This window comes from Ursus americanus, chromosome 12, assembly GCF_024610735.1.
Source record: "Ursus americanus isolate L20-20 chromosome 12, mUrsAme1.1.p, whole genome shotgun sequence".
NCBI lineage: Eukaryota > Metazoa > Chordata > Mammalia > Carnivora > Ursidae > Ursus > Ursus americanus.
The window spans coordinates 1,917,253-1,937,735 of record NC_142138.1 but is presented as its reverse complement, the minus strand read 5'-3'; the positions used below and the strand labels follow the sequence as shown (position 1 = coordinate 1,937,735).

Here is a 20,483-nt window from a genome sequence, read left to right as displayed (position 1 = left end):
AACCTATGGGACATTCGGAGAGCTGACCCGGAGGCAGCTGTCCAGATAAGCCTGGCGCTCAGCAGAGAATGGAGGAGGGATATGTTCCCCCTGCATCCCCCAGCATCAGCGAGCAGGTGGCAGCCCTGATGAGAACGCTAGCAGAGGCCTGGGGAAGGGCACAGCAAGGATAAAGAAGGGAAGCTGAACAGTCCTTCAAGAGCAGGTGGTTTGAACAGGTGTGCTAATCAGAATGAAAATATCAAACACACAAAACCGTCCTGCTTGGCCCATCAGGCCTTCCTGGAGTCCAGCACCGCGTTTACCTGCAGCCTGGGAGGATTTGAGTTGCAAAACATCCTGAGGATTAAGGGCTCCCCCGTCCCAACCCAGGCCAGCCCCCCTTGCATCAGCGGCGTTGGCTGACTCAGCAAAGCTTCTTCTCCGGGACGCTTGCCTTTAAAGGCAAAAAAGAAAAAAAGAAGAAGAAGAAGAAGAAAAAAAAAAAAAAAAAAAAAACCCTTTTCCCGGGTGCCTTACTCACTCCGGACTCGGGGAGCAGCTAGGACCGCCCAGCAGAGCTCCGCCCGAGCCCACGTGCGTGCTCCGAGGCACGCACCCCGCCGCCGCCGGGCCACCTGGCACCGCCCCTCCAATCCCCCGAGAGCCCTTCCTCCGACTGGCTGGGGCTGGAACTGCTTGGAATCAGACCCAGAAAAAGTCCGAGTTCCTTCCAGAGCTAAAGGCAGCCTCCAGGGAACAAAGCTGCCAGTGTGAGCACAGCTTGGGGTTGAGGGGGAGTGAAGGGGGCCTTCGGTCCCTCCAAGCCCAGCACTAGGGCTCCGCAGCCTCCTCCCAGCCTTCTTTAAAGCCGCAGGGTAAGGGAGGCTTGAGGGGAGATTTCTCCCCGCCCTTCCCCTGCTCAGAAACCCTCCATGGCTCCCCGCTACCCACGGAATAAAGTCTTAACTCCTATAACCTGGCAATTGAGGGCCTTTATGGCCCCATCTCTTCAGCTGCTTTTGCTCAAATTCCCCGTAACTTCATCTCCTCTGTCTCTCAACTCCATCCACAGAGGCTGCTTTTCGGGGGCTCTGCGGCTCAGGCTGCACCTTCCTGCCCTGCTCCCGGCATTAGCTCCTCGTCTCTCCTCCCCCGTCTCCCAACCTTCCAGGCTCAGACGCCTTTTAGGCTTTCCCTGGTGTTCCCTCTCTGGTTGGAGTTAAATTCTGTTTCCCAGGACTCAGCCACCCCCAAAATAAACTAGCCCACCTGAGAATCTAACCTCTGATCCAGTGTTAATAGCTTCTCATGAATTTACCTCAAAACTGTAGCCTCTAGGGGGTCGTAAAACTTTTACAGAGGGACAACACCTAGAAATGGAATTTCAAGCAGATAATGGGGGTCTGTTTGGGCAGGTATGGTGCGGTGGGGCAAAAAGTAAAGCTGTTTTTCTGGTCATTCTGCTTTGTCTTCCAGTGCTGCCGTGACCAGAGGAGGGGCATTTGATTTGACATCATGAATTAGGACTGTTTATTTGGATAAACTTTTATACACATCCATTTTTCCTCAGGCCGATCCAGGAGGGAACTGTTATACCCATTTTACGGATGTGAGTCTTGAGGCTCAGAGAGACGGGATTTGCTCAGTGACGTTTGGTAAGTAAATAGCAGAGCTGGGACTCAGGAGTCTGAATCCGGGGGTCCACCCTCAGTCTCTGAATGTTGTCTAGAGATTCTTCCTTCCTTTCAGCAATTACTCTCTGCCTGTCTGCTGTCTTTACACATGTTCTTCCCTCTGCCAAGAATGGCCTTCCCTCTGAGCTACCTGGTGAACTCACATTCAGCCTTCTAAACCCTGCTCAGCATGCCCCTTCCCTTCCCTGGAGCTCTCTCTACTCCCTCTCCTTCCTCTATGGTACAAGTTCTCCTCCCATACACACACGTTCTTATCCCTGTACACTCCACTTGGTATTACTGCAGTCCATTGCCCCTCTTGCATCCTTTCCAGTTTGGGGGCTCCGTAAGGCTAGCAACAGATTCACATGCCTCTGACCCTGGGGAAGTGACCCACACAGGGCTGGCCTAAAGAAGGAAAGGGAGTCTGGTGGTGAGTGTGACCCATGGGCTGAGGGAGACAAACCCACAGCTGGGAAGAGGCATACACAACAGACTGGGCGTGCTTGGCAACAGGGAGCTATGGAGACTTTGAGCCGGGAAGTGGCAAAATCAAAAAGTTACTTAAGGAAAGATTGCAAGTGTTAGCAGGACGTAGGCAGGCTAGCTACTCATCTGATCATTCATCACTGCCTGCCTTCCCTCCTTCGCCCATGTGTCTACACCACGGACGCCATCCTCGAGGTGCCCCATCTGGGGGAAGACAGACAGGACCAGCAGCACACGGAGAAACACCAAAGGGTAAAGATAAAGATTCTCTCTTGGGGGACTCTGGGGCACTTCCCAGAAGTCCCACTGCAGAGGTCCTCTGTGCCATCAGAAGCACTATGGCACACGGAAGTGGAGGGAGTCAGGCAGAGGAAACCAGAGCAAAGGTAGAGATGAAGAAACTGCTGGTGGGAGAGGTGAGGCCAAGAGCTTGTAAACTAACCAAGGGCCTGCTCCGTCTCGGGCAGCATCAGACATATGAGCCTGAGAGTGATGGTCGTGACTAGAGGAGGAGAGACCAGACCAGAGGAGTGGAGGCCCTGCAAACAGCAGGGGGAGAGGGAGGAGGGATGAGGTGGTACAGAGAGTGAAAGCAGCAGGGCTTAGTGGCCTCTGGTACCTGGGGGACAGGAGGAAGCCCCAAGCTTTGCAGGCTGAGCAGCTGGGAGACCACAGAAACAGAAGCCATGGGCAGACATGTGCAGGGAAGGGGCCTGCTCCATGCCCAGCCAGGGTGCCCCCTTGGCAACACTGGACACAGTCTGGACAGAGGAGTCCAGGAGTCATGTGGTCAGCTCGGCCTCCTCCTTTCCAACTGAAAGTAACCCCTCCCTGTCCCTCTCCACAGGGAAACGGATGTTCGGCCTAACCTCAGGACTTTGGACTTGGGGGTCCCTCCCTTCGCAGTGTCTCAAGTAAGACGCGGGTTTAGAAGAGCAAATAAGGTGAAAGGACTTGGTGTGTGTTCACAAGTGCTGAGTACTTCAAGGACTTATCTGGAAATTGTATCTCTCGTGACAGCACATGAGCCTGGAGGTGGTATTCATTCCGTTTCACTGGTAGTGAGACTGAGGCTCAAAGGCCAGCACGTTGCCTGGGATCGTGCTAGGACTGGTATACAATAGAGCTGGCTGAAACCCAAGGACTCCTGTATTCTTACCGTTCCTGTTTTCCACACTTACCTGTCGCCGTAGATTCACAAGTACTGTCAGGAGTAGAAGAGACTTCAAAACGGAGGTGACAGGAAAGCCCAGGGAAGAGGTGGGTATGGATTTCCAGGCAGCCGGCCCAGACTGCGCTAAGGCAAGGCTTGGCTTGCGAACAGGAATGTCGGGGGTGGAAAGGGCTTAGGAGAAAATATGGGAGCGAGACCTCCTGTAGTTCGTCTCACCAATACTTCAATACCGCTTACCACGAAACAGACGCCGTTCCAAACACTTTATAAATATTAACGCACTTCATCTTCATAACAAACCCGTGAGGTGAGGTGGTACTGTTATCACCCTCAGTGTACCAAAGTTACCCAGTGGCGGAGGGAGGACTCCAGAGTCCTCTCTCTTAAGCGCTATCCCACGCCGCTCCCGATTTGCTGTACACCTCCACCATTTTGCTAGAGGTCGCTGAGGCTCAGAGAGGTGTGCACACTGGCTTCGCGTCACACAGCGAGCCCGCTTCCCCGGATTCGGGGCACGGGCAGCGGGAGAGACCCACAGCGAGAGCGAGGAGCGGGCAGGGCGCCTTCCAGGCCCCCCCCCGGACCCCTCCCCCGGCCCCCTCCGCGCGGAGCCCCGCCCCGGACGTGCCCCAGGCCCCGCCCCCAGGCTCTGCCCACACACCCCCCACACACCGGCAGCGCCAGCCAATGGCCGGGGTCCTATAAACTCCACCGTCCGCGCGCTCAAGGCGAGAAGCTAGAGGTAGCCCGGGCTAGCGCGGAGGTCGTGGGCCGCGGGTCTTGGGAGCGAGCTCGCCAGGCAGCAGGAGGCCGGACGACCGAAAGCAGAGTCGCAGTCGGAGTCCCCGAACCGGAGCAGGAGCCTGAGCCGGAGAGCGCCGCCCGTCCGCCCGTCACCGCCCGCGCACCCGGCGCTGCCAGAGCCTCCGGCGCAGCGCGGCCATGGAGCCCAGCAGCAAGGTGAGCCGCGCGCCTGCCGGCCCTCCCCGCCCGGAACAAAGGCGCGGAGCCCTCCGACCCTCCGCCGGCGCGAGCCTCCCCCGCCGCCCCGCCGCGCTGTGCGCCCGGGGCGGGCGCCGCGCCTCTCTGAGCCTCCCGCCGGCGCCGGCCTGGAGCGCCGCGCTCTGCCGCAGCGGGGGGCGCGGGTGCGGATGGGCTCGGGATGTGGCGGGCGCAAGGGCGCCGCGTGCGTAGTTGGCGCCCGCACTGAGCATCCGGCTTCCGGGGGCGCCGCGCCGTCCACGCGGCCCGGTGGGGCCCGGGCACCCAGGGCCCGGGCGCGGCACGTCGCTCACGATCTCCCCGGCGGAGGCCCCGCGCCGACTCCTCCCGGGGCGGGGGAGGGGGCTCGAGCGCGGCGCCCATTGGCTGAGCGGGCCGAGCCCCCGGCCCGGCCCCGGCCCCGGCGCGCGGAGGCGGCAGGACCCGCCCCCACTCGGCCGGCTCCGAGCCGCTGCTCGGTTCTCCCGGGGGCCGCGCTCCGGCGCGCGGCCTCCTGTTTGGCGTTAGACGCGGCCTCGCGCCGTCTCCGCGCCAGCCCTCCGAGGTTCCGAAGCGGAGGGTACTTTTCTCCCGCCGGAGCGCCAACTCCAGGATGCCCGGCTCCCGGGCGGAGACGGAAAGCCGGCCTCTGAGGCCCTCCTTTCCGAGTAGTGCAGGCCCCAGAGCTTTGCCAAGTACCGAGGAGAGGTGCTCCGAGGTGGCACGTTTCCCTGCTCGGGCGGGGCTGGGCCGAAAGAGCTCCCGGGGGGCCGCCGCCGCGAGTCCCCGGGGGGGGGGACCGGGAAGGTGCCCCAAGCAAGAGCAGATCGGGAGGAGGGCACGCCAGGGGTCCGGGTCTGGGGGTCCGGGGGACACTTCGCACTCTAGATGTGGTCTCTTCCCCTGGGGACAAACAACTACCTAGATAGGATCTCTGTCTTCATCCGTAGAGAGGCTTGTCCTGCAGGGGATCTTTGTGACTCCCAGAACGGTTCCTTTTCAACAAATATTTATCGATCCCCTCCTGTGTGCAGGGCATTGTTTCTCTCTTACCCTCCCTTTCCCCTTGTGAAGAATATTTTAAAATGAGTTTTTTTCTTTGAAGCGCTCCCTCTCGAATTTTCCCAGCTCCTTGGCAGGGGAGGCGCAGGGGTCCCCCCCACCCTCCTTTTAAAACCTGGAATGTGGGGTAGGACTGAACTGTGCACTGCCCTTCCTTTGGGCCACGGAGGTGACCAGTGGGACCGAGCAGGGTCTGGCCTGGCCAGAGTGGCGCCTGACTCACGCCAGGCGGTCCTCTCAGCGGGAGAAAAGTTTCCCTCATACCTGTTGAATCCAGATAACTTGTTTCACCCCACCCTGACCCTTGGGCTTGAGGTGAGACCCTGAGCCGCACACCCGACAGTCATCGGTGAATCATTATCCTGGCATATGGACGTAACAAAACAAAAATAAAACAAGTGATTCTAGCTAGTGGTAAGGGCTAGAGACCCTTGCTGTTTTATCTCAGGGCTCTGACAGGCGACTTCATCTCTCTGGGCCTCAGTTTCCCTGTCTGTAAAAGAGAATGACTTTTTTTTTTTTTTTTTAACTTCTTCAAGAGTAAGAACGGTCCTGTTTGGCAGGACCTGGGTGTTTCTTTGTTGAGTGGCTAAGTGAATATTCTGAGCAGACAGAAAAATGTAGGAGACAACCGCTTACAGTTTACCAGGCTCTTGGCTAAAATGCCACTGTTACTGACCCTCCATGTAGCCCTACTGGTTCACAGGCCTGGAGCTCAGAGAAGAGAGGTAACTTTCCTGAAGCCACACAGCTAGTCAGTGGTGGGGTTGGATTTGAACCCAGGCCAGTCAAAAAGGGCTGTCAGTATCCTTTCACCACACCCTTTCTTGAATTGGGGGCCAACGGGAGAGTTTGCCTAAACTCAAAGGCTGCCCTTGTACGAGCTGGTTCTAAATGCTGTAGCCGGTGGGTGTTTTCATGCAGCACCTTCCAAACTTAGGACTGTCTGCCCATCAGTAAATAACTTTGGAGCCCCTCCTTCTCAGTGGTTTTATCTGTATTTACAAATTCATGTGTATACACTGTTATGCTATTAAATTATATGCCTACATACGATAGAAATTTTAAAAAGAGACACAGATAACAGTTATGGTTAAAAACTTTTTTTGCTAAACCCTCTCTGGGTCATTGGTATACATTCTGGAATAAAGCCTTTCCCTTTGGAGACTGCGGATTTGATCAGCAAGCACAGCCCTTTTGTGAAGGACGTTAGACCGAGGCCTGGCGAGATTATGTCCCTTGCCTGAGATCTTTCAGCCAGGTGTGTCTGACTCTAAAGTTTGTTCTCTCTCTCTCAATTTTTTTTAAAGATTAAAAAAAAAATGTTTTTTTAAAGTAACCTCACAGGAACACGGGGCTCCAACTCACAACCCCGGATCAAGAGTTGTATGCTCTACCGACTGAGCCAGCCGGGTGCCCCTGACGTTCTTTCTGCTGTGTTCCCCTTCATCTCTTACGCACTGAGAATAGACTCAACCGACTTCCCTGTGTTCTGTTGTGTCCTCTGCACACTGTGCTGAGTTTAAGTAGGAAGTGGGGGACAGGTTGAATGCCTCCCCTCCCAGCTAAAGGTTTGCTCATGCCCCCTCCGGGGCAACAGGTGAGGTGAGCCCTGCCCTAGGACCTCTCACCCAGCCCTTTGGGAAGAATTCCTGGCCAGTCCCTTGTGGCGCCCAGGGCCTCTGCGGGGCCTCTGCGGGGCCTCTGCGGGGCCTCTGCGGGGTCTCTTCCTTCTCTGTCTTCCAGATAAAGGAGAAATCAGAGATCTGCAAGGCTCCTCAGCCCTCAGTGGTAGGAAGAGCATAGACTTTTAAAGTCTCGAGGATGTGGTTTCGAATTCCAGTTTAGTTCAGTTGCCTCTTCTGCAGAGGGATGTCATTTTCATGATTAGAGTGTAAGAATTCAGAAAGAAATGGATCCGTCCCCATAGGTGCTCCATAAATGCTCCTTGCTTCTCTGGACTCCCGCAGTCCATTGCACTTACCTGAGTCCCAGGTGACTGTACCTGGGTTGTGGCCTCTATCCAGAAGTTTGGCATTCTGACAGTGGGAGCTTTTGGGGAGCCCAGGGATGCCCAAGCCATGAGTGCCGGTCAGTGGAGTCAGTCGTGAAAGATCCCACCGGCCAGTTCTTCTGCAGCAGGGGTTTGTTGGGAAGCCAGTTGGCGGAGCTCGCGGCTGGGTGGGAGGGCTGGGCTCGGACCTGGGTCCGCTAATGTGGCTGCCCTGCCTCCCCTGTGAGGGAGATACGAGCCACAGTGACATTACTGTCCGATGAGAAATGACTTTCCCAAGGTCACACACTGAGCCTCCTACTGCAAAACATGCTGCCAGCCTCTCTGGGATGACATAAGAAGATCAAGGAAAGTTGGAGCAGGAAGGGACTTTCCATCGCATGGCCCAGCCCTCTGTTTGATAGATGGGGAAAGTGGGGCCCACGAAGGAAAGACGCTTGTCCAAGATAAGGCTGTCACAAAGAATTGGAGATGTTCCTGAGTATTAAAAAAAAAAAAATGATTTTTCCACCCCCTGTCCAGAGTGCCCCCTTCCACTCAGCCCAGACGAGCAGGAATTCCCACACTACAGGACTTCAGGCTGCTTCTGGGTGCAGTCGGAGTCGAAATGTGGGATTAGACATAACTTGACAACTGAAGTCCTTCTGAGAATGGAAACAAAACATGTCCTCAGGAAACTATGACCTTGGGCAAGTGACTTTCCTCAGAGCCGTGGAGCTGGAAGCCTGCTACCCATGGCAGGTATGCTGAGACTGGCCAAGTTCCCCACCTCAAGGTGGTGGCTCTTTAGGTGGGAAGGCCCTTCGTATGGCCACTTTACATGCACGGACAGTGTAAACATCTCCATTATGATCCTTGTCCCCTGCTGAGCCTTTCGGGGACCCAACCCTACTTGGCCCAGCGCTGGGTCAGTCCCAAATCCCCCGTAATCAGCTTGTGACTTCAGGGAGCTCAGCTATACCCAGTCCCTCCTGGTCACGGGGTGTCAGGGCCTAGAGCTCCTCTCTGGCTCTGAGGGTACCGGCATCCAGTTCCCCCTCCCCTGGAGCTGGCAGAGCTGGAGAGGCCTAGAACAAAGGGGGAAGTGTGCAGCATTGGCTTGGGACCTGCAGCCTCACCCTTCCCCCGCCTCACTCCTGGGCACACAGGTGACAAAGCCACTCAGTTCGATAACTGGCGTCCCCTGGATGGTGGAGGCTGAGAAGGCTCCTGGTTGGCCTCGTGGGCTCAGAGAGGCTGTGACCAGGCTGGCAGGCCCAGGCCTGGCCACCAAAACAAACCTCTGATTGTTACCTCCCTCCGTGGGAGGGGTGGAGGGGAGCCCGAGGCTCTGCCATCTAGCCACCAAGCCAGGAAGGCCGAAGCTAATGCGTAAGCGGTGGGGTTTTATAGGAACTGAGCAGGGCTCCCAGGCCTTGAACTTGGGACAGGATGGGGGCAGAGTTCACCCACTCTAAGACCTCGGCACCAACATCTTGCTGGCTTTGGCCTCTCCAGGGCCTCGGCACCCTGGAAGGGGAGAGACCTCTTGCCAGACCCAGCTTATGGAACCTTTGGCCACTGAGGCCTCTGCTGGACAGGATGTGTCCCCAGATCGCCTATCCCAGAGCCGGCCTCCCACTGGTATTTGGGAGTGGGCAGGAAGGGGAGCCAGCAGAAACAGCTCCACCATTTGACCTCAGGGAAGCCACACCTTCTGTTGAAGCCTGTTTCCTCCCCTGCGGTGGGGATAATATCTACCTCTCGGGGTCAGGTCGTAGATGCTTTGAAAATTGCAGAAATGAGGGGCGCCTGGATGGCTCAGTTGGTTTAAGTGTCTGCCTCGGGCTCAGGTCATGATCCCGGAGTCCTGGGGTCTCTGCACAGGGAGCCTGCTTCTCCCTCTCCCTCTGCCGTACCCCCCCCCCCCGCTTGTGCTTTCTGGCTCGCTCTCTCTGGCAAATAAATAAATAAAATCTTGAAAAAAAATTATGGAAATAATGGAGTCAACTATCGAGAGGCATGCAAAGTAAAAGAATAAACGTCTTCTCCCGGTTGTGATGGTTCGGTGTTTCTCCTCACAGACCTCTTTTTGGGCATGTGTGTATGTGCGTGCCTATAAATGGATCACACTTTCTACATAGTTCTGTGTGCCCTGCACAACCCCTCCTGTTCACCCCCATCCCCGAGAGGTCAGTATGTACAGATGTATTTGCTCTGCACATACAGGCAAGTGCCATTTATACAAGTTCATTTTCTCCCCCTTCCTTACACCAAACAGACGTCTGACACGTTGTTCTCCTTGCTTTTTCCCTGAACAGTCCGCCCTGGCACTCACTTCATACCAAGGACATACAGATGTGTTGCATTCTTTCCAACAGCTGCACGATATTCCATTACAGGCGCGGCCCACTGTGATTAAGATACAGCACCCCCATCACTTTCTTTCTTCATACCACGTGCCACCTGATGTATTTTAGGTTTTACTTTCTGCCCTCCGACCCCCAACTAAAGTATCACGTTTCAAGAAGGCAGGGGTTTGGTTTGGTTTCTTGCCGAATGCCCACTGACTAGAATAGCACTGGGGACAAGCATTCAGGTATTATCTTTCTTTAGTAACGTATTATTAGGAACCCTCTCTTGTGGAGAAAAAGAGGTCTGGAGGGAGTGGGCTTTCTCCAGGTCACACAAGTGCGGGGAGCTGGGACTTAAACTTGTCTACCGACAGGGACCTCTGCGTATTCCCATGGCCTGACCTGGTGAGTTACATCAGGGTCGAATTGGTGCCCATCTCACCCCTTGAATGGGTACCTGTTGGGGTGTCCGCTTTTCCAGATGTGTGGGACCCGCACACAGCCCTGGGAGCCACTTGTTTGCTCTAGTGTTCCGTTTTAGGACAGGCACCTTTTTGGTTATTTAGAGAGGGTCTGCTTTTACCTGGAAGGCTTTGAAACTCCTGTGCAGTTCATGGGCTAGGTTTGCACAGAGCAGTTCTTTTTTTTTTTTTTTTTAAGATTTTATTTGTTTGAGAGAGAGCATAAGCAGGGGGAGCAGCAGGCAGAGGGAGAGGGAGAAGCAGGCTCCCATCGCCACCTGCCCCACCCCCCCGCCCCAGGAACAGGGAGCCTGATGCGGGGCTGGATCCCAGGACCCCGAGATCGTGACCTGAGCCGAAGGCAGAAGCTTAATGGATTGAGCCTCCCAGGTGCCCCAACAGAGAGCAGTTTCGAGGACCTAGGGCTTCAAGCAGAAGCTGACAGACTCTCTGCTCTGTGGTCCCTGTGTGTCATTGTAGTGTAAAAGCAGCTATAAACAGTATATAAATCAGTGAATGTGACTGTGTTCCAATAATCTGTTATTCGTGGTCACCGACATTTGAGTTTGGTGTCATTTTTATGTATCACAAAATATTAGTCTTTTTTTTTTTTTTTCTTTTCCAGCCACTTAAAAATGGAAACTCTGCTCGTAGCTGGCAGGCTGGATGTGGCCAACAGGCCCTAGTTCGCCAGCCCTGGCTTAGAGCAAGACCCACCCAAGTGGCCGGAGGTTTCTGAGCTCCGGCCTGGGCTATCCTGGCTCAGACTGGGCAAGGCCCCAAAAGTTGCTAGAACAGAATTTGACCTACATAGAAAGCACCAGGTAGGAACCCTGCTTCCTTCGGGGGGCCAGTGCCTGGAGGCAAGGGGGAGGGCATGAGCAGGAAGGGCGTGGGATTTGGCCTCAGAGGCCTCCTACCAGAAGCATCACAGAAGCAGAGGACCTTCTCTTATCCACTTTTTCTTTCCCAACGTCCCGTTTTCTCATCTGCCAAGTGGGAGCAGTCTCTCCCCCGGCGTGTGTTCATAGTGGTGGAATCAGGATGCAGAAGCAGCCCGTGGCTTGGCGGGTGCTGCGGGGACTGATAAATGCAGCGGCTCCCTCCTCTCCTCTCTGCCTGCAAGATTGATGAGTGCCTTCTGCCCCCGGGGCCACCGTGGGGTGCACGGGAGGCTCAGCCATGCAGAAGTCCTGACATCCCTGGAAAGCTCGAGGGGAAGGCCTCCAAAGGAGTAAATGCCTGAGGTCACCTGAAGGTTAGGCTTTGAGGGGTGACCCATCACTCTTCTTTTTGAAAAGACTTGGCAGGATGGAAGGGGTCAGAGGGTAAACTGCCAGTCAAGGAATCCAGAGAACGGGAGTCGCAGCCCTGGCTTTTGTTTGCGGACGATCCTGGGAGTCCGCCCTCTGACCTGAGGCTCCCCATCTGTCACACGAGACTGTTACAGCAATTCTGCCATTTCTTGGGCTGCTTTCTTTTCTAATGCCCAGAATTTTGTTCAAATGAGATTTTTTGGGGGAAAAAACCATACAGAAAATAAATCAAAAGGGAGCGCTTGTGGATTCCATACTCCCTGCCTCATCCCCCCCATCCTCCCTAGAACTTGGGGACCAAGCCGTTAGAAAGCCCAGGTCCTGCGCTTCCGCGCCCATCAGGAAACCATGCGAGAAGCTGCAGGAGGAGGATGGGATGGGAGCAGTGTCTGGATCGTGCCAACACCGGGACCCTCCTCCTGCAGGGAATGCCCTGCCTCCAAATGGCAGTAGCCACGTGCCCTCCCTCTGCCAATATTGACCAAGGGCCTGCTGCAGGCCAAGCCCAAGGCTGGAGCATGGTGCTGTGGAAGGGCACATGGGCATGGGTCAAAGGGCCACAGTGCTTAGCAAGTTATGCGACACAGCCAGTGTGCCATCTGGCATCCCAGTGTGTGGGAGGAGAGGTCCCGAGGCTGACACCTCATCAGCGGCTTCCCGGGAGAGGGAGGACCCTCGCATTGGGATAGGGCTGATGGGGTGGGGGTGGGGCTGTGAGGTCCTCCTCTGTGCTGGCCCCTGAGCCTGGGCACTTGCTGAACTGAGAGGCCTATGGCACTCCTAGGAGAGCCTAGATTTGAACTCGGGTCTGCCTCATTTCAGAGATCTTTCTTCTCAAGTCCTGGGAGTTGGGAGTTACTGTTAGCCTGTTTCTGCCTCTCAGAGCTGGTGTTCTAGTACCCATCAGGGGTTCGATCAGTGGCCGAGGTAAAACCTGTTAGGATGAGCACTGTTCTGGCCAAATGGATACCCATAGAACTTGTTTTGCCTGAAAGCTAAATTCAGAAGTGGTTTGTTTCACACTTGTTCGGTACTGCGCCCTACCCTGGGCACTCTGGCCGCAGAGCTGGGTAAGACTCAGGCCCCATTCTTGGAGGGAGTTCCCAGACTGGTGGGTGAACAGCGATGGGTATTCTCAACTGCTAGAAGCCAGAGCTGCAGACTGCAGAGGACACAGCCAGCACAAAACCCTGCAAGAGGGTGGGGTGTTCTCGAAGGGAGCCTCAGCCCCAGGTTGGTCACAGGCGGGCGACCAGGGTGGGCTCCCGGGAGTCACAGATACCAGATTCCACGTTGCTCCTCCACTCTTAAAGACGGCTTCACGAGAGAGCCACAGCTGTGGGTTCGGTACCCTTCTCGGGTTGTCACCAAGTAGTCCCATCAGCTCGACGCCTAAATAAACATGTGGAGTGAATGGATTTCATCGTGGCACTTCAGAGCAGGTGGGGGCAGAGGGTGCCATGGTGGCCCAATGGAGAGTGACTTCCCATCCTTCCTGGGTGCAGCAAATGTTTGTCAGGTGAACCCTGCAGGCTCCATGATGGCCACAGATACCAACGTGACAGCGAGTGTTTAGGGAAGGAACTCTGATCCCCATTTCCTGTGTGAGGAAACTGAAGCCAGAGGCCTCCACGTGTCCCAGCTGCCAAGTGAAGGGAAGTAGTTCTCTGTCTTTCAGCCTGGGTCTCCTGATTCTCAGTACAGCCCAGCTCCAGCTGGGTATGGGGGGGGTGCCGTGCCTCCAAAGGAGGGGACTCCCCCCCGCCCCCCCCCCGCCCCGCCTCTAGCATCCAGTTGCACTGAGCACTCCCTGTTTAATCCGGCGGAAGCAGGCCCCTCTTCTTCCCCCTGCACGTACTGTTCTGTCTACCTGGAATGCAGTCTTGCCACTGCCTCCCCACTTGGCAGACTCCCTGCATGTCCTTCACAGCCCAACTCCAATGTCACCTCCTGAGGAACCTATCTTTGATTGCCCCCAGGCAAAATTAGAAGTCTCTCCCTCCAGGACTCCCACAAGGCCTTCTCCCACCCCCCTGTGGGAACTCTGACCACACAGGCCTCCCCACTCGCCCAGGAGCCTGTTCCGTGATGCCAGGCGGGGGCCTGTGTCATTCATCCAGGGCCTGGAGCGTGGGTCACTGAGCACGTGTGAGCCCTAGTGCGGCAGCCTGCCTGGGTGGCTGTGGCTATAACCAGGGAGTGGGTGGGCGGGTTTTCTAAAGCAGAATTTGACCTTGACCTGCCCGTGGCAGTTCCAGCCCAGGGGTCTGTCCTTGGCTCCCCGTAGTCCCGGCTGCTCCACAGGGCCCCAAGAGTAACTGCAGAGGCGCGGACACCTCTGGAACCTCAGAGCCAGACTGAAAACGGGGTCTGTAATCACAGGACTTGCCTCTTGCAGAGCCCCGGCTGCCGTGCTGTTGGTTTCCCGGTGCACGGGTCATCTGTATTGCTCTTCACTGCCATTTTTATCTAAATGCTTTGTTCTAAGTCATGTGAAACCAAGGGACTTACAAGTAAGTTCTTTTGAGTGGGTGATACACCCACATGGTCCAAAATTCAAAAACATGGAGAAGGGTGTGAAGTGAAGCCTCTCTTCTCCCGCCTCTGCCACGCACCCCCCAGCGTACGGCCCTACCTTGCTTGTGCGTTACTTCAAGTCGGCGGGTGGAATGTTCTTCCTCACCCCCCATCCTCAGCCTTTGTCCTTTTTTTTTTTTTTTAACACCAAAGGTGGCAGGCATCACCCTGCTGTGAAGCTAGCTTTTCCCTTAATACATCTTGGGAAGTGTCCCAAATCAATATGTAAAGAGCTTTCTTTTTTTCCTGTATTCTGTGATATAGCTACCCACATTTTGTTAAATCATATTTATATTTATTCTACTGTGAACTAGAGAAATACGTATCTGGCACACCATAATACCGTACTCTGGACCGCGCAGTGGAAAACCCTGAATTAACACAGCGACTCATCAGGCAGCGAGCCCTCTCGCGGGGGCCTAAAACTGCCACTCTTCAGCGCTCCTTCATCCATGCTCAGTGCCTTGTGACAGCCTCTGCCTGCGTCCCAGCGGCCACCCAACGAGTTAGCTTGGCTCGGGCCCACAGAGGACGTCTGTCCAGTGCTCCCCACCCACACGGGGCCAACAGCCCTGGGTCTGGAGGCTCCCTGGGGAGTTAAGAGAAGGGAGACTTTGGAAGGAGTGCGGCCCACTATGAGGAGAGCCCCAGTCTAGGATGAATGTCCAGAGTTGGGCCAGGAAGGGGCGAGGTAGCCCGGCGGGAGGGGCGGTCCCAGCACTCATCTGGCGAAGAATGGACTCCACGTGAGCACGCAGGCTAGCGGAAGCCTCTTCCTCCTCCTCAGCCTTGTGAGAACCTTGGCTTTTGCCGTCGTTGGCCTGACAGCTTCTAGAGAATGAAAAGACCACGCTAGGAACGTGTCCGATTAGCCATAAGCCCAGTGCCATCTGTGAGGATCTTGAAGTCAGGGCTGCTTCGGGTTCTCTGGGGAAACTGAGGCCAAAGGCTGTGGCTTAGTGCTTCCTGACCTTCCCCGCTAGCTCCCAGCCTGGTGTGGCGCACACAGTGAGCGGTGAGCACCGGTCATTGCTTTTGGCACCCCCTCCTCCAATTTCCTGCTCTCTCAACCAGTTAAGGGCCGGCCTCATGTCACATTTCTTGGCTTCTTCTTGTTGAAAGGCAGAAAAGAAAAGTCCTCTCCCTTTCTCCAGCAAGGCACCTTACTCTCCTGCCTGCTGGCCTCTTCCCTGCCTGCGGCCTCCACGCTGCCAGGGGACAGAAACTCCGCCAGATTTTTTCTCCCCTAACCCTTTGCCCATTGAAACACCTTGGCCCAACACTCCTACTCACCTAGTGTCATGTACTTTTCCAGAGCACATTCCTGGCTGTTACGTCATCTGTGTCCACATAACCCTGGGAAGCTCATGGTCTGCAGATGGTTGCCATGAGCGGCATGGGATGGAGAGTCAGGAACCTGGCTCTTTGCAGACCCCTGAGTAATCTGGGACTTGCCTCTGCCTCTCAGGATTCTGTTTTCTGCCCCGGGAATGGAGGGAGGAGAGGGAAGGACTGCATCGCTCATGCTGCCGGGCCTGACTGTTCCTGCCTTGCACGCATGCAAATGGGGGTCCAGCAGGATTGGGGAAGGGTGGTAGCCTGCTGGGATTCAGGTCGGCTGGAATCAGAAGCCAGCACTTTCCGGTCCAAATCCAGGGTGCTTCCCCCTCCCTATACTGTTCCTCCCACATAATTTGGCCCCCCTTGCATAGGGAAGTTGATTCCTGGGCCTCCCAGACAGAGTCTGGAGCCACCTGGACCCCGGGCACGGCTCCGCCAGAGGAATGAGACTCCAGAGGGCCAAGACCTGGCTGCGGAGAGAGAGAAGACCCTAATTCCCCCCTTCCCCCAGGAATGAGTCTGGCCAGCCCCGAGTCTAGAAGTCAGCGGGGCTGGTTCGGGCATCTGAGGTCAGGAAGTGGCCGAGTTTCCTGGGAGAAGGACTGGTGTGGTGCCAGGAGCCAGGCCAGATATCTGAACACGGGAACCTGCCAGCCCATGCCCTGCCCTGTAGTAACCTGGGCCCAGACATGCCTGTAACAGTATGGGTTTTTTTTTCTCTGCAGAAGCTGACGGGCCGTCTCATGCTGGCCGTGGGAGGGGCAGTGCTTGGCTCCCTGCAGTTTGGCTACAACACCGGCGTCATCAATGCCCCCCAGAAGGTGAGTGCTGTGCCTCCCTTGGCTTATCAGCACAGCTTGCTCTGCTGGGCATTGCACACCCCACAGGCTCACCCTGCCTCTTGGGTGCTAGTCATTTCCATCAACTCACCATCTGCTCCCACCAGCCCATTTTCTGGCCCTGAACAGATCAAAAACTCTTGGCTTTGGCCTTGGAATCCTGGGGCTGCAAAATCACGGGGGCTTCATAAGTCATCTTGACCAACCTCCTACTCCAACACAGACCTCTGTAATCGTCAGAGCAATGCTTGACACAAGGATACTGCATTTATGTGACACTCTGGGGCTCCAGTAGGCCTGGTGGTGCTTTTCTCCCTGCTGCTCACCGCGTTCTCCAAGGCAGGCAGGCGACAATCGCTGCTCCCGTCCTACAGGTGGGGAGAGTGGGCAGAGAAAGGAAACCTGCCCAGCAGCTCCAGTCTGCCTTGAAGCTCTCCCAACCGGCTAGTCCCCAAGCCTGGGCTCACACCGATCCACAAGCAGTTCCCTCCCTTGTAATGGCTCCTGTTCGACTTGGAAACAGCCTCCTTCCCCTGGAGGTCCTGTGCCAGTCCAAGTAAAAATGGCATCTCGCTGTAGGGTACCATAGGGAGTAGGGGTCTGCCTTACTTCCTTTTCCCCGCGGCACATCCCAGATCTGTCCTCACTTGTTCCCTTGAATATCAGGACTGGGAGGGACCCCTGTGACCACCTCCAGCTCAGCTACCTGCTTTAGGGAGGAGAGAGGTCAAGGGGCAGGAAAGGGGTCAAGGGGCAGGAAAGGAAATCATAAGGAGTCCCTTCTCTCTAACAGCCTTTTCGCATATGTTTATGAGGTTGGGTGGTGAGTTCCATTTTATAGACCCAAAGACTGAGGCCCTAGGCAGATGAAATAACCAACACCTCTCAAGGTCACATAGCTAGTGAATGGTGGATTCAGAAGCCAGACTGTTTCCACAATCTCAGGCTGTCTTCCTGACCAACTGCCTTGTCAGTTGAAAAATCTGTACCTTCCTGGGGAGGACGAAATGAGAGTGGACAGTCCTGTCAGGACCACATTCTATTGTCCAGAGGGTGAGGCTAGAAAGTGAGTGCAGCTGGCTCCCCAGGACCAATGGCCCGTCCTGGGGAACTGGGCAGTGTCGGGAGTCAGAGCTGGTCCTCCTCCAGATAGGCGGAGGGTGGCTGTGGGGGGCCACGCCTGATGCCCGAGAGCAGGTCACCAGGAAGGCCTGGCCTGCTGAGTCATGCTCAGCTGCAGTGGAGGTGACAGGACTTTTCCAGACTTGTCTGAAATGGCGCCCATGCTTGGAACAGCCCCAAGCCCTGCTTTAGCTAAGTGTTCTGAACAGCTCTTGCCAAGGTGTGTGCCTCGGAGCTGGCTGCATTTGGGAATCATACAGATGGTAATTCTGCACGGTCTTAGAGGGAGGTTGAGTTCTGCACTTGATTGCACCTTGGGGTCCCCTGGACACTCCCAATTCTGATGTGTTTGATCTGGGATGCTGTTTGGGCATTGAATGTTTAACACACCCCCGACTGATCCTTACGTGTGGCCAAAGTCAAGAGGTCCTGAGTTAAGTGATGTCTCAACTATGATCACTTAGTTAATGACAGAATGAGGACTCTGAGATCAGGATAGAAGTGTTTTCCAGAAACAGAACAGGGTTGGGTAGACAGATGAGAGAGACTTGGTGTGTCCGGGGGAGGGTGAGCAGGAGGAGAAAGAAGGCTGGGGAGGCCAACAAGGTAAGCCCAAGCCTGACTTACAAAGGGCCTTGTGGGTAGAATTCATCCACAAAATACCAGCCACTGGCATGGCATGGCACCATCAGGATGGGCACGTGGGCACCAAGCGTGGGCCAAGCTAGGAGTATGGACTTCTCAGTGAGGACAATAGGGACTCATTGAAGAGGACAGATAGAATCAGATTTGCATTTTAGGGAAAGGATTCAGGCATCTGGGCGGCGGGAGGGATCTGAGAATGGGAAATGAGAGATAGGGAAATAGCGAGAAGGCTGCATTGGAATAGGGCTAGGAAAACAAACACGGAGCGGGAAGAGTGGGCAGGATTTGGTCATCAGTTCAGTGGGAGGACAAGAGTAGAGTTTAAAAGGGGCTTCTGGGTTTCTGGCCTGGGTGGCGTGGGGTCTGGAGGGGGAGCAGGTATGGGAGGAGCTGAGAGGTGCGGGAGGGATATTCCAGAACTGAGGCTAGGCGTGACACAGCTGGAGACGCGTACCGGAAACATTTGGACGTGGGGGTCTGTTCCTCTGGCGGGTAGTTAGCTGGAGAAAGGCTGGGAGTTGGTCACTGGGATCCACATAGTAGGAGAGGGGGATGTCCTAGAGAGACTGGGATAAAAAGAGGAGTTGAGTAGTAGGGTGAAGGAGTGCTGTCAGGTGCCCCAGACGGTGACCTGGGCAAGTCAGCCCCATATTGCCCAATGCCGAAGACCGGATGGTGCCCTGTGGTGACCAAAGGTTGCCTGGGTGGAACCGCGGTGATAGAAGCCTCCCTGCAGCTGGTTGAGGAGGGAGGGGGGATGGGAAAGAGTAGGGAGGGTCCTTCCAAGAGATTCGGTGGAGAAGGAAGAAAAGAGGGGGTGGTTGGAGAGGTGGTCCACCTGAGATGCTTTTTCACATGTGAAAACTTCTTTTTTTTAAATGTGCCGTAAGGAATCAGCAGAGAGCAGCTGAGGGCGAGATGGAGGCAGGGCTGGGGGAGCAGAGGCACTGGGCTTGCGTTTGGCTGGGAGCTGAGACTGAGGAACTTCTGAAGTTGCAAATGCGGACAAATCCACGGTTGGTCGGGTGGCCTCCTGCCTAATCAGAGACAGGCGGAAGGCCCAACAGCGGAGGAGCATGGGTGGGGCGGCCGGCGGGGGCGGCTGGCAGGGCCAGTGGGCGGCACGGAGTGCCCAGCCCAACTGCAGACAGCCTTTATGGGAGCGTTTGTGGGCACCTGTCCAGAGGTCACTTCAGAGGCCCGCGGTGAGGACCCGAGGCCAGAATCGGTAGTGCCCGCGTTGCAGTGGAGCGGGGTTTCCGGGACGTGTGCCCGCACCCCTTGCTTACACCTGCACCTTGCACGCACCTCTCGCCGGCTTGGCCCTAGTGCTTCCAGCTGGGAGCGGATGCGCCGTGATGCAGCTAACCTGGGAGGAGGGGATGGGATGACAGGAGAGGAAGAGATGACGGCCGGTTGTGCTGGGAAGCGGCAGGGTGGTGACTCAGCCCTGCCGACACTTTCGCTCTGCAAGGGCTCCGCCGGGCCCTGTCCCAGACAGTCGGGAGGGGTAGAGCTGTGACACACGGTCTGAGCTGGGCCCCACCCGGCCCGGCCTTAAGCTCCGAAGACTCGGGGGGGGGGGGGAGACTCCTGGGAAGAGCCAGAGCATAGTTAATTGGGGGGCTTCCTAATTAATGGAGGGCTTGGGGGACCTCCGGAGCAGAGAGGAGGGCAGGCTAATGCTGGCATTCGAGGAGGAGTTGGCAGCTGGGCAGACCCTGAAGGGGAGTCAGCCCTGGGGGAAGGACGGACAGGTGGCCCAGGCGGCCCCTGACGAGGTGCCGTGGCAGGAAGTGTGGCCCTAATGTGGTATTCCCCACACGCCCACTGCCAGTCTGTGTGACACTCTCAGGAAGCGGCCCTGGGCTGGTCCAGGCGGCCTGCTCTCTGAAGGAGACTGTGCCCCACTAATGGTGAGGAGGCCAGAAGCTGGGGCTCCTCCATAAAACAGGCGCCAAAGGGCTTCCTCCTGGAAGTGGTTAATTAATCCTGACATTATCTTAAATGTTTACAAAGCACCTCCCCGTAAATTATCTGCTCACGGCAGCCCCACAAGGTGGGTGGGGCTAGTTATCTTGCCGCCTTCTAAAGAAGGAAGCTCAGGCTGGTGAGGTCACTTGGAAAGTGAGAGGCTGAGCTACCCGGTGGCCTCCGGGCCTCACCCAGAGTGATGACCGCATCCCCGTGACACCCCTGCCAGGCCTCCTGTCTCCTGGGGGGCGGAGGGAGAGGGAAGCCCAGCCACAGGGAGAGCAAATAAATGAACAAGGCATCCTGACCACCATCCTGGGTGGAGAGAACTGCCTCTCCCTTCCCCAAATGGCTGAGTTGCCAATAGAGATGACTAAAGGCCATTTAGAATCCATGAGTTCCTGGCCAAGGGACAGTGTCGGGCATGTCTCAGAATAAGGCGTCCTCAGAAACCAGAGTTGGGGCTGGAAGGGGCCTGATGGTCCACTGGCTCAGCATTC

General features: G+C 56.1%; 1 protein-coding gene across 1 annotated transcript in view; it reads left to right on the top strand.

Moving 5' to 3' along the window:
* The first annotated feature begins 3,992 nt into the window (after positions 1-3,992).
* The window catches only part of SLC2A1 (solute carrier family 2 member 1), a 28,283-nt gene continuing 11,792 nt past the window's right edge, over positions 3,993-20,483 (top strand). The window contains exons 1-2 of the mRNA XM_045799796.2: positions 3,993-4,278; positions 16,129-16,224. Of these exons, the coding sequence (XP_045655752.1) occupies positions 4,261-4,278; positions 16,129-16,224 (114 nt within the window). The 5' untranslated portion in view covers positions 3,993-4,260. The remainder of the gene's footprint in view (positions 4,279-16,128; positions 16,225-20,483) is intronic.